Source organism: Salvelinus fontinalis, chromosome 5 (genome assembly GCF_029448725.1).
Source record: "Salvelinus fontinalis isolate EN_2023a chromosome 5, ASM2944872v1, whole genome shotgun sequence".
Taxonomy (NCBI): Eukaryota; Metazoa; Chordata; class Actinopteri; order Salmoniformes; family Salmonidae; genus Salvelinus; species Salvelinus fontinalis.
The window spans coordinates 25617271-25632076 of record NC_074669.1 but is presented as its reverse complement, the minus strand read 5'-3'; the positions used below and the strand labels follow the sequence as shown (position 1 = coordinate 25632076).

Here is a 14806-nt window from a genome sequence, read left to right as displayed (position 1 = left end):
GTGAGAGAAGGAGGGCTGCAAAAAGACTGCAGTGTTCTTAGAGACCGAAGAGAAAATGACCTGACTACTAATCTATGATCTATGGAGCAGCTCTGTCTCAGCAGGATGGGGTTCTAATGGGAGGATAAGAGTGTCACACACACACACCATCCTGAACAGATTTACTCACATATACTGTAGTCTACCCACTCCTGGGGGGTGTTAGAGTCACAGCCAGGCTGCTTCCTGAAGAAAGTAAAGGGTGAAATGGACATATGTGTGTGAGTGAGAGTGAGAGTGATTTGTAACAGAGCGTCTGTTTATTATGTGGATTAACCTATCGGGGGTAATAAAATGTTTGATATATTTTACTGCCTTGCCAAGCTCTCTGTGGGGGATTCTTTCCCTAGAGCTCTCTTCAGGGGGTGGTAGGAGAGGGTAGAGAATGTCAACAGGAAATCGCTCATGCTCTACCCCCAACACAGCAACTGGGAAGAGCAAGATGGGCCTGTTTGAACAGCTATGCACTCTTAGAGAAAAGGGTTCTAAAAGGGTTCTTCGGCTGTCACCATAGGAGCACCATTTTTGGTTCAGGTAAAAACATTTTTGGTTCCAGGTAGAACCCTCTGTGGAGAGGGTTCTCCATGGAACCCCAAAAAGGGTTCTTCAAATGGATCTCCTATGGGGACAGCCAAATAACCCTTTTAGGTTCTAGATACAGTAGCAGTGTATTTTCTGTGTCTGGGTCTAGTTACGTGGCAGTGAGAGTTGCTTTTAAGGAATTGTCTGATCAACTTTACTGAAGCTGTGTTCAGTGAGTTTTTATGAGAGCTTAACCATGATATTCTTCTTGAGTTTGCTCTTCTTAATGCATTGTTCTGTGTGTCTGTCTGGGTCTGAGCTTGGTTGTCTATCTGGTTGTCTCCTGTAGGCAAGTGAGGAGCGGGTCCACTTCATTGTTTCTCGTCAGATCTGTCTGCCTAACCCTGACATCCTGCAGGAGGCTCCATGGGGCATGGAAGGCCCCCCACCATACTCTCCAGTGGACATGGAACACACGCTACTGGTGAGCAATGCATGATGTATGTACGAGTATACGCACACAGACACACACACAAACAAACACAAATACGCCAGACACTGCTTTGATTGAGGAGCTTTTCTTCAGGTTGGACACACACGTTCACGTACTGTACGTAGGGCTCTATTCAACATCAGCGTTACACCGGGATTTAAATTTAAAGGCAATGTCCCCGCTTTAGCAGAGACTGCGTTCACCGTAAATGCTGCAGATGTCGGCTCAATCAGAAATTACCTTTACATTTCTATTACGCAATCAGTAACGCTTCAGCAACACAAATTGCATAGAGCCCTTATACACACACACGCACATTTCGCTACACTCGCATTAACATCTGCTAACCATGTGTGTGTGACCAATAACATTTGATTTGACACACACACACACACACACACAAAAAAACATACTTTGTTTTCCTGCCTCTTCTTCTCATGCTAAATATTTCATTTTATGTGAAAATGATCCTGAGCCGTGTTATTCCTCCATCAAAGAGGAGTGTGTCATCCCGAGTTGTGTCAAGAGTGTTCCGCTCCTCTCAGAGAGCCATTACGCCGTCCGGAGCAGCCGCCTCTCTCTTTCTCTTTCTCTCTCTCTGAGCTTATTATCCCTGAAGAAAACATCGCCACCAACCTACAGGATTCACACCCCCTCCACTGACACGCTAAAACAGGATTTTCTCCAACTCATTATTGGAGCTGACAACTTCCCTTATTCTAATAATGATTAACTTCACAGCTCTCACCTCACGTTCTAGATTTGAAGTTGTAATTCTCACAGACACACTGTTAAAAGTAGAGAATGTGTGACGGCGGAATCGTACCGTATTCTTCAGATAAAGACCTTGGCATCAAAGCTAGTAGAGAGAGAACGAGGCTGCAATAAGAAGAACCCCGCAGCGAAAGCAGGGAGCAACAATAACAATGTATTATTGTTCTGAGATAAGCCCAGTCACCTCCAGCAGGACTATAGATCATATTTAGACTAAATCTCACCAGGCCTTTATATTGTGTTTTAATATTGAAACACAGTAATGAAGTTGGCTCCTACTGGATGTGTGTGTGTCTGTTGTAGGCGCTCTAGGGCCGTCAGCAATCCTAGTTTTACTGGAAGAAAAACAGGACCGTACACTCCTTTAATCTGAACACAGGCGCATTCAGAGAGATATACAATTACAACTACAGAAACAGACATATACGCACACACCCGGGCGCGCACACACACACACACACTCTTACATCATACACCCATTTATGCCTTGCACACGCATACACCACCGTGTGCAGTACTGGTCAGTGCTTGTGACAGCTGTGGTTAGTGTAGTGTCCTGGGGTAGTCATGGCATGTGACTTGAGGGTCAGAAATGTGTGAGTGCAGCACATTAGAGAAGCAGCACAGGACACATCACATCAACCCCAATGTGTCCATGTTTTACTTACACTACTATACTCTCCCTGATTCACACACGTACACTCACATACACACTTTGTACAGTACAGACGCCGGATCTTCATTTTTTTCACTGTTTTGTTGCATAAAAAATGTCCTGCGAATCGAGAAATTCTAATGAGCCTGGTGATTTTGACACCTTCACTGGAAACCTGCAGTTCTCTTCTTTCTATGCCGGAGCAGTCTTGTCAGTTGGACCAGTGCCAGCTATCAAAATCATCCAATCACTCTCGCGCGCACAAAACACTAAAAGCACCAGACAGAATATGAATAAATGTCGTACTGCTACTGTAGGCCTATTTGTCCTGTTACTGCAACATTCAAATGTACAAAAATGTATCTAAAATGCAACCGTACAGATCAACAACCCTCGTTTTATGTAGCTTAATAACACAAGGTAGACATTGGTCTCCACTACGACATAGGACAAGTGTCAAGTGTGTCCAAAATGCAGCCGTACAGTAGGCTGCTACACCTAAACTATACTCTACTCTAGCCTATCAAAACACGAGTTTCCATTCATACAAAGTGCTAGGTAAATTGCCACAGTAGATTTGCCGTGGTAAATGAGGAAATACTTGATTTCTATTGTATAGAATGCTTGTCAAATAGATAAATCGCCCTAAGTTGTTCCGATGATAAGACGAACCAGAGGCCAAACATATCTTGAAAGACTTTGGTTGCAAGCAGGACTAAGGTAACACCAACGTTATATTTTAGGGAGCGGTAATGAGGTGACCAATAATGGTTGCAATTGAGTTCAGCTGTGCAGGTGAATTTAGCACGTATTGCTGGTTTAATGAGACATCAGCTGGCGATAACCTAGTGCCATCGATGGTTGCAATAGGCCTCTTGTTATTTGATTAATGCTGCTTTCACGTGCTAGTCGGAACAAGGAACGTGGCATATATTCCAATACATTCTGTAGGCTAACCTGTGGCCCATCAGCTGATTTACAGGCCTACTGTAAAACAATACATTTTCCTCCAGTGTGGATGCCCACCCACGTTGTATAGTAAGGCTATGTATACTGAACAAAAATATAAACGCAACAAAAAGTCAAATGTAAAGTGTTGGTCCCATGTTTCATGAGCTAAACTAAAAGATCCCTGAAATTTTCCATTCACACAAAAAGCTTATTTCTCCCCCCAAAAAATTCACAAACTAATTTGTTTGCAACCCTGTTAGTGAGCTTTTTCAAAACTTCAAGTTTTTCAATTTAAATTATTATACAAAATTCTTGCAAACAATATAATGTTATATATATTGGGGATACGTTCATCCTAGCTCTGCAGATTTCACTGCAAAGAGACAGAATCATTAGATCACTTGTTTTGATGCTGCGTATATGTACTGTAGCTTGTTCTTGGTTGCAGGTTCAGGAATGGCTGAAGAGTTGCAACATTTACTTAGAGCTAACTCCACAAATAGCACTGCTGGCTGATTGGAAAAGTCACAGTCAAACGATGAATAATATAATACTCTTAGGAAAAAATTGTATCTTTAATTTACAATATGAAGAAACTATGAGAATAGAAAGGTTCAGGACTTTTTGTGAAACAGCACAGTGGAGAAATATATGGCAGCTAGAAATCAAAACTGGATGGTCTTCAGAGATGGGAGAGGACAAAAAACAAACAAAAGATAACTAATGTATAATATACTGTGTCTGTAAAATGTATATAGTATGTATAAGCTGGAAGTAGAAGCCTAAGTGTTGTCCTTTAGTTTACTCCAATTAGGGGAGGGGTGGTTGGGTTAGGGTAAAATATTAAAATAATATTAAAATTAAAAGAATTTATATCTTTACCAAAAAATATATATGGCATTTGGAAATGATGCAGACAATTACATTGATAGAAGCCACAATCTATGCTAAACAAAAAATATAAACGCAACATGTATTGTAAAGTGTTGGTCCCATGTTTCATGAGTTGAAATTAAAAATCCCAGAAATTTTCCATATGCACAAAAAGCTTATTTCTCTCAGATTTTGTGCACAAATGTGTTTACCTTTCTGTTAATGAGCATTTCTCATTTGCCAAGATAATCCATCCCCTGACAGGTGTGACATATCAAGAAGCTGATTAAACAGCATGATCATTACACAGGTGCACCTTGAGCTGGGGACAATAAAAGGCCACTTTAAAATCTGCAATATTAAAGCTGATCTAAACCCTTAAAACATTATTATAATAGTACAATAAAAAAACAGCACTTTCAGCTGCCCCTGGTTGTGATTTTTAAATATGTAATATTTTCCTCCTTCAATGAAATGGGTCAAATTAAGATCCGACATCTGTACATACACTCTCTCGCTTCCACAAACCACAACTATTCTAAATAATCCTGAACATCAAACACTGTACTTAGCCTTACACACTAAACTTCAACGCTTAAAACACAAGAAAACACATTCGGCAGAAACAAACAACACAATAAACACTATATAGTGAATACGCATCTATTTCAGTGTAACCATTCAACACATTTCTCACGTTGCATCACTCCCCTCTTACAGGACTCATGTGAGAAGCCGGCGTGTTATGAGAAGACGGTGACGTTGTCCAAGGAGCCCCATCACTCCCTGGGGATGACGGTAGCAGGGGGTATGTCCTCCCGCGGCTGGGATCTCCCGGTCTACGTCACTAACGTGGACCCCAACGGAGTAGTGGGACAGGAGGGATCCATCCGCAAAGGTATAGCCTGGTGACAAACCTTCTACTGTACAACACACACAGTCTCTCACACACACACTCCAACAGTCCCACACACACCCACAGAGTCCACCACACACTCGCACAATACACACTCACACACTCTCACTCAGTCATACGGTAGATTAAAATCCTATGTTCCGGGAAGGGAGTTTAGCTCATATTTCCTTGAATTGCTCCAATATTGGCATGATAGTTTAGTTTCTCTGTTCCGTGCAGTCCCTGCTGGTCACCACGATTCCAGAGTTGGTACTGCAGACGGGCTTCATCTGTCATGAGTTGTGTGTGTGTGACTTGTCCCTTGTGTAGAACAGACTGATTGAGATAAACAGTCAGACTCGTGCTTAATTACCAAGGTTATTTATCCAACAGGAAACACAGGGGTAGTGCTGCGGATCAGGGCTCGCCAAATTGAGTCTAACACACATACACGCACCTCAAATTTGATTAAGTAAGTTCCAGAGGAAGTGACAGGTTGCACTTTATCAGCTCATTATACAAAATCAGTCAGCTCTGAAATAGACAAACAGACGCACTCCCAAAATGATTGGATACACTTGTGGCAGGCCTGTTATGGCTATGTACTGCAGTGTGTGAAAGTATAGTTGTGTTTCCGGGTGTGTGGGATGTCAGAACATCTGAGGGAGCTCTCTGTGCAGGGCCAGACATCAAAGGGCAGTGGAGGCATTTAAACCCAGAACCTGCTGCTGATCCTAGGGATCCGCCTCAGAAAGCCACAGTACAGAGAGACCAGACAAGACCCCGCTCTGTCTGTCTGTCTGTCTGTCTGTCTGTCTGTCTGTCTGTCTGAACACACATTCCCCTACATCTGTGTGTGTGTGACTAGCTAGGTTTCCATCCAATTGGTGACAGATTTTCATGCGAATATTCTAAAATCTGCATAAAGAAAATATGTGTACTTTCCTTGTTGCGGATAGAAAGTGCGTGATGACGTAGCGCACACAAAATGTACTTTTTCCACTTAAGTGTTCATGTACCGCATAAAAATCGATGTGTTTCCATCGCATTTGAATAAACTCTACAGAAACTGTTGCGTTAAATAGCGACTGTGCCTACTCTGGTCTTGACACGTGTGCTCTAGCAGCTTGCAGATACAGCGTGGGGAGGCTAGTCTACATGATGACATTGTTATTGATGAGAGCGAGAATATTTTTACTTGTCAAACGGCAGTCAAGCATTGATCATCATGACACTAGAATAAGACCCTAGGTATTTACTGAAAAGCAGCAGCAAAATCATCACACAGTGCACTTTCACCATCCTGTTTTTATTTAACCAGGCTAGTCAATTTAGAACAAATTCTTGCTTACAATGATGGCCTGGCATGATGAAAAAGGCCTCCTGTTGGGACGGGGGCTGGGCTTATAAAAACAAAACCAAAAAACCCTGATGTAAGACAAAACAGACAACACAGACAGAAAACACTGGCAACAGCACAAATACAACAGCAAACAGACAATGGATGAGTGTGTGAGTGCAGGCAAACTGAAGTTGAACTGCTGCCACTTGTATAGGGCACAGTGTCATCCGCATACAAATGTATATCAGCTGTCTCAGTATGTCTCCCAATGTTGGTGATATAGTTAATAAACAACGGGGTTCTGAAATGTATCCTTGCAGCACACCCGAGCACAACTCTACTGTGTCCGACTTACATCTGACAACACACTGGGTTCGATTTGACAGGTAGTTCACAAACCACTCCAGAGCATGACCCAACACACTTCTATCTCTGCACCAAGACGGTATGGTCCACAGTGTCAAACGCCTTTGACAAGTCTATGAATACAGATACACAATTCCGCTTCCAATCCAGGGTACATTTAACATCATTCAAAACCTTCAAAGTTGTGAAGTTCATCATAACTTATTTCATCTGTAGCCTGATACACTGCATGCTTTCCCCTAGTCGCAGTGGGAAGAGCACACACTAGGAGGGTGCTGACATGGCCATACTCGTATTCGGAATTGTATCCGTAAATTGACAGTTGAAAGTTGGATCGGATGATACTTGTGATCAGAAAAACGTAAATGTTTTAATATGCCTAAGTAGATGTTGGAAAAATACCTCCATGCACCTTATAGACCTTTATAAGCTACATATTAGGATCCATAGTGTCTATGTGTCCTCAATATGCAGCGGGCAGACAAGTTTGCTATCTGTTAGAATGCACGTCGGCATTTCATATTTTTATCCCTGCCTTCGCCCCGCTTGTTAGATATTATGCACATTGATAGCTTGATAGAAAACGTCCTTGCTATTTGATTTATCATAGTAGCAGGTTACCAGGAGGCAGCAGCAGTCTGAATTATCACACCGAAACAGAGAAGCGAAAGTGATCGGGTGAAATTATGATGCGAGTGGACATAGAAATACAGCTCCACTCTATCTAATCAGAGCAGCAGATTCAACGTAGAGACTGCCCTTCTCTTTACAGACAGGAAAACTAGCCACTTGAGTTACTTAGAAAACGCAGCACCTCACCTGACTGACTGACATGAGAAAGATGCTTGCGTGCTGGCACCCTTATTACAAACAAATACTGATCATAATCGTATCCAGAAAATTGCCCATTTCCATTACAATACTCGTTTTGTCCGACTACTCGGCACTCCTTTACCACACATCATATCATCGTGTGACTCCAAGTTCACTTCGATATGATGGTTATTATATAATTATTTGCGATTCCACCACCATTCACAGATAATCCATTTGACAGACACCAAAAGATCCCACCATGTCGGACGAAGAAATGATCTGTCGCTGTTCATCAAATTGTACTGAAACGACCGGTTTCCATCTCAGCCGTCGTGATTTCTCTTTTACAGTATGACTTTACTCGCATAAAAACTGTGGATGGAAATGTGGTTTATGTGTGAGGAGAGTGAGGAAGTGTGCATGATATTCAGTGTGGTTATACCATGACCTGTATCAAAGGCCTGATTCTGAGAGTGTATTCCCATGCATATCTGTTATGTGAATGTGTTTGTGTATACAGCTGTCTACATAAGAATTATCCCAATTTCAACTGAGTGTATCTGCATAGTGCATCCTAATCAAAGGGGTGGATGTTGTCCTTTGAGTAAGCCTCCTCTCCAGATGGCAGCTGGCTGTGCAGTGCTGTACTGTTCAAGCCCACCTTGATTATCAGGGAGGTATTTCATGTGCAGGTGGCTCTTTGTTCCCACTGTTTTGTGTTCCTGCGGCAGGTGATTGAATATTCAAATAGGCAGACGAGACAAGACCTTGTCCCTGGGAAGTTTTGCTTTTGAAAGATGTCAGAATGGACAGTAGTCGGGGCAACACTGCTGAGTGGTACTGTGCTCTGTCCTCCCATCTCTATGCAGGTGACATCCTACTGAATGTGAACGGGCTGGACCTGACAGGGGTGACGCGGGGCGAGGCTGTGGCCAACCTGAAGAACACCACCTCCCCTGTGGTGCTCAAGGTCCTGGAGATGAGGCCTCCAGAGGAAATCCAGCCAGAGTGCCCCTCGCCCCCCTGCCTCTCACCCTCGCCCACTGACAGCACCAAGCAGAGCCTCGCCATGCTGCCACACACCGATGACTACTCCCCATTGTGGGTGTCATGGCTGCAGTTGCCCAGGTGAGTGGCAGTACCCCACCAGTTAGCATCTCTCCTCCCTTCTCTGAAGAATGCTAATTATACACACTACACTCCAAGGTTTAGAACTCAGTCTGAACACGGTGGTACTGTTGCCCAGACACCAATAGCCACTTGTTTGACAGTGCCTTCAGAAAGTTTTTGTACCCCTTGACTTATTCCACAGTGTGTTGTGTTACAGCCTGAATAAAACATTTATTCAATTTTTCTCACAAGACCCCATAATGAAAAAAGGAAAATATGTTTTTTGAAATGTTAGCAAATGTATTGAAAATTACATCAAGAAATGTATTCACTCCCCTTTGCTATGACACTCTAAATTGAGCTCAGGTGCATCCAATTACAACTTCATTGGAGTCCACCTGTGGCCAATTCAATAGTTTGGACATCATTTAGAAAGAAACACACCCATCTATATAAGGTCCCACAGTTGACAGTGCATGTCAGGATGCCCTGGTGACCGTTAGTACAGAGATAGTATCAAGGCGCAAGGTGAGACCCAGATGCAGACACAGGAGGCAGATGGTTGGAGTCTTACAATGTTTATTAATCCAAAGGGGTAGGCAAGAGAATGGTCGTGGACGGCAAAAAAGTCAAAACCAGATCAGAGTCCAGGAGGTACAGAGTGGCAGACAGGCTCATGGTCAAGGCAGGCAGAATGGTCAGGCAGGCGGGTACCAAGTCCAGAAACAGGCAAGGGTCCTCCGTGGCTGTTTCCGAAACCAAGCGTAGATGTGGAGATTGAGGGCAGGAGAGAATGGGGTGAGACGGTGTGTGGAGAGATATATAGAATCAGTTGTATTTGTTTTTAAGGATATATACAGATGGTTCAAAGGAGCCAATCAGTGGTAGGGTGGGGGCAGGGGTGTATATCAGTGGCGGTCGGTGCCATTTCAGATGAGGGAGGACACATTATTTTCATGAGCATGGCCTTATTTCTATTACAGTATGTTGGATGACTGTTATTCATATTCCATTCCCCCAGTTAAATGTAACATTGATAGGTTTAGGCTACTACATGATACTCAAATGTTCCCTATACCCATCATGAGGTTGCTGCAACCTAGTCTATGAATGAACGTTTACAACGTAGGTGCACACAGGTCGAGAGACACATTTGGGTGTAATCATTAGTCCAACAGTTGCAAACGAGAGTTTATATTGGACAAATTCAGTTATGTTTATCCCTGTTTTGTTCCGTTTGCTTCTGTTTAAGACAATTTTTTCAACAGAATCGGTGGAATGAGTATACCCCTGATCACGCGTAAACACAGTTCAGTTTCATAGCAGCCATGTTGTATTCCTTCTCGCATCTACGTTATACGCTCTCCTCCTTTCACCTCTTCCCGTTGGTTGTGGACTTCAATGCCCAAGACATCAGCTGTATGTGACCATGCGAAAAAACCTTTCCAAGCCAAACTGCTACACACAGCCTACATACTGTAGTTGTCACCATATTACCTAAAGTCAGGGTTGGGGAGAAAGGGATTACATGTAAGGGATTACATTCTTTTTACTGTAATCCGTTACGAGCTAAAATATTGTAATCAGATTACAGATACTTTTGAAAAATGATGATTACTTCAAGGATTACTATTAAATTCACCTGTTTGGGGTGCAAGCCCGACCTCGGACCGAAAATGACAACAGCTGCAGAGCGCGAAATTCAAAATCTATTTTTTAAAAATATTTAACTTTTACACATTAACAAGTCCAATACAGCATTTGAAAGATAAACATCTTGTCAATCCAGCCAACATGTCCGATTTTTTAAATGTTTTACAGAGAAAACACCACATATATTTATGTTAGCTCACCACCAAATACAAAAGTGGACAGACACGTATGAATTATGATTATGAAGTATGAATTATGATTGAAGTAGCATGCACAACCAACCGAAATAAACTAAAACCAACCTAAAGAGCCCAGAAAAAACAACCTCAGATGACAGTCATATAACATGTTACACAATAAATCTATGTTTTGTTCATAAAAAGTGCATATTTTAGCTATAAATCTGTTTTACATTGATGCTACCCAAAAATGCTAATACATAGCTACAGTCTGAATCCAGCCGGGAGTAGCCAGAGAAAATACATACACCAACGTCGGCTACTAATTACACCTCATAAAACATTTCAGAAAAACATATGGTGGATAACTAATGAAAGACAGATATCTTGTGAATACAGACAACATTTCCGATTTTTGAAGTGTTTTACAGCGAAAACACAATATATCGTTATATTAGCTAACATCATAAGCTAGCATAAGGCAGCATTGATTCTAGTCAAGCGCTAGCCTAGCATAGTTAGCAGCGTTAGCATTCAACAGTTCGACATATATATGAAAAAGCATCCCAAATTGGGTCTTATCTTTCTTGGTACTCCATCAGAATGTTGTAACGGGGTCCAATGTCCAGTAGAGTCTTTAGTTGGGTTCCAGAACGAATTATTTCCCTCTTTGGTTAGCTAGCACGGTAGCATTGCTGCGCCAGAAAGCGTTTCTTCAAAAAATTCTTCCGTCGTTTCACATCTAAAGTCCAGAATAAATTGCAATAATATAATTAAAGTATATTGAAAAAACCTACTTTAGGATGATTTTGTGACATGTAGCAAATAATATCGTAGTCAGGCATCATATTCAACGTTACCTACCTTGTTCCAGAAGCCGAGATCAAATTATCCTTCGCGCCCGGATTTTTATTTTAACTGCGCAGCTCTCACAAGAAGTTCTGTTATTCAGTCCAGGGACGAGATATTCGACTCCTTTCAATTCTCACTTCCGCATTACAGTCTGACGTACGCCTCTGACGTGTCCCTATGGTCCCAAGTCAAATGGCCTTTTATAGAGAAGGTCTTAAAGAGACACATCGCATTTTGGGAAACTCAATTCGGCTGGGAAAATGGCTGTAAAAATATTTCTGTTCGACTTAGAGAAACAATTCAAACCTTTTTAGAAACTACAGACTGTTATCTATCCAACAGTAGTAAATATATGCATATTGGAAAATAAAAAGTTTCTTAGGAGGCCGTTTGAAAATGTGCACACATTTTCCAGTTTTTTCAATATTCAGCGTGCAGCCATAACAGGTTAAATTCAGAAATGATATTTGCGATTTGAATGTCCTTGAGAAAACAGAGAAGTGACACTCTCTCCATTTCTCTCTTGCTTCTCCTTCATTTAGGAAGAAATTCATTTGTTCAAAACTGTTCAACTATTTTCTTTCTCTCTCTTTGAGTCAACTACTCATCACATTTTATGCAGTGCTAGCTAGCTGTAGCTTATGCTTTCAGTACTATGATCCTGTGATGTCAGTTCATGCTGCAAGAGCTCTGATAGATTTGAGGATGTCCTCTGGAAGTTGTCATAATTACTGTGTAGGTCTATGAAATGTGGTGAGGACCATGAGCCTCCTAGGTTTTGTATTGAAGTCAATGTACCCAGAGGAGGACGAAAGCTAGATGTCCTCCAGCTACACCATGGTGCTACCCTACAGAGTGCTGTTGAGGCTACTGTAGACCTTCTTAGCAAAATAGTGTTTTGATCAATTATTTGTTGACGTGATTATGTTTAGTATAGTTTTAACTAGGATAACTTTTTTAATGTTTTAAAATTTAAAAATGTATGAAATTCACAAAGGAGGTTGGTCCCTCCCCTTCCTCCTCTGAGGAGCCTCCACTGGTGTATATACCAGATTTAAATGTTAGATTATGTAAGCGGTTAAATGATTATATGTCAGTGTATGCGGGCGAGTTGATGGCCATGATTATAGGTTTGAGATGGGTGGAGGAGGTGAAACCACTCAGTGTTGATCTGCTCTGATTCGGCTGCAGTGTTGAGTAGTAGTGTTACAACAGGCAGACCGGATAGGGGAGACTTGTTTGTGGAGATGATGGTGCTGTTAATGGGATTGGAGAGGATGGGAGTGGTGGTAAGCTTTTGCTGGGTTCAAGCCCATGTGGGTGTGGAGAGTAATGAGAAGGCCGATGTGGTGGCTAAGAGTGCTGTGAGGAGAGAGGGGGTAGATATTCAGGTCACACTGGGATGTAGGAGAGAGGAAGTTGTGTGGAGTAAGACGATGGTTTAAGCACACAGGTTTGAATGCCACATTGTGGATGATGGAGATACCTGAAACAGGTCTGTGTGATGAGTGTTTAGCGGAGGAAACGGTGGAGCATGCGTTTCTATTTCTATTTGTATGACGTAGATAGGGAGGGTGTGTGAAAGGGTTAGAGAGGCTGGGCGGGGTTAGGGTTTAGGTGGTGTAGTGGCGGGGAGAGAAGTGGTATCTAGGGCTATGTTTTACTTTCTTAGAGGAACAGGGCTAATGAAGATCATTTCATCTAGGTAGGCCGTCACTGGCCTCACACTCCAGTACAGAAGATGGCGGTGTATGTACCTAAAAAGTTGGATGTGATCAACTAACCAAATCCCAAAGGTGAAGTGCACGTCAGAGCAGAAACTATACTATGAAGTCCAAGGAACTGTCCGTATATCTCTGAGATAGAATTGTAATGAGGCATAGATTTGGGAAAGGGTATAAAACAATTGATATAGTGTTGAAAGTTACCAAGAGCACAATGGTCTCTGTCATTGGGTATTGGAAAAACAAGCAACTACACACGCTGCCTAGAGCTGGTCGTCCGACCAAATTGAGCAACCGGACAAGAAGGACCTTGGTCAGGGAGGTGACCAAGAACCCAGTGACCACTCTGACAGAACTACAGAGTTCCTTGGCCACGATGGGAGAACCTGACAGAAGATCAACAGATCTCTACAGCACTTCACCAATCTGGGCTATATGGGAGAGTGGCCAGACAAAAGCTACTCCTGAGAAAAAGGCACAACTGCACGCCTCAAGTTTGCAAAAAGGGACGTGAAAGACTCAGAGCATAAGGCAAAAGATGCTGTGGTCTGATGAGACAAAAATGTAATGCTTTGGCCTGAATGCAAAGCTCTATGTCTGGAGAAAACAAGACACAGCTCATCACCCGTCTAACACCATCCCTACTGTGAAGCATGGTGGTGGCAGCATCATGCTATGGGGATGCTTTTCAGCAACAGGGACTGGTAAGGATAAAGGGAACAATAAATGGAACAAAATACAGGCAAATCCTTGATGAGAACCTGCTTCAGAGTGCAAACGATCTTAGACTGGGGTGAAGATTTACATTCCAACAGGACAATGACCCCAAGCATACAGCCAAAGCAACACTGGAATGGCTTCAGAACAAGAATGTGAAAGTCCTCGAGTTGCCTAGCCAAAGCCCAGACTTGAATCCCATTGAAAATTTGTGGAAAGACTTGAAGATTGCTGTTCACCGCCAACACCCATCAAATTTAAGAGCTTGGAAAAATCTGCAAGGAAGAAAAATCCCCAAATCCAGATGTGTAAAGTTGATACAGGCATACCCAAGACGACTCAAAGCTGTAATCACTGCCAGTGGTGCTTCTACAATGTATTGACCCAGGGGTGGGAATACTTAAGTAAATTATATATTTATGTATTCAATTTGCTCAAATATCTAAAAACATGTTTTCACTTTGAGTATGGGGTGTTGTGTCGCTGGGTGTGAAAAAAATATTTTACTCATTTTGAATTCAGGCTGTAACAACAAAAGGGGGATTAAGTCAAGGGGTATGAATACTTTCTGAAGGCACTATACTTGAGCTGATCAACATGGCTTGTTATTTGAGTGAGGGCCTCAATGAAAAGCTCAGGCCAACAACTAAGAGAGGATATAGAGAGATCTCAGGATGTACAGGCTACATTACAAGGCCGATATGGGAGATGGAGGTTGATGACAGAGTGATGAATAGACACTACTGTGTACATCGTCAGGCCTTATCTCCATGGCCTTCACGGTCTCTTGCTCATCCTCACATCCCAGTCTCAGACATTGGTCACTGACACTCTCATCCCCTGTC

General features: G+C 42.4%; 1 protein-coding gene across 2 annotated transcripts in view; it reads left to right on the top strand.

Moving 5' to 3' along the window:
* lnx1 (ligand of numb-protein X 1) overlaps nt 1-14806 on the top strand; it is a 58586-nt gene that overhangs the window by 41833 nt on the left and 1947 nt on the right. For both annotated transcript variants that reach the window (XM_055923004.1, XM_055923005.1), the window contains exons 6-8: nt 911-1045; nt 5028-5205; nt 8596-8854. In XM_055923004.1, coding sequence (XP_055778979.1) covers nt 911-1045; nt 5028-5205; nt 8596-8854 — 572 coding nt within the window. The remainder of the gene's footprint in view (nt 1-910; nt 1046-5027; nt 5206-8595; nt 8855-14806) is intronic.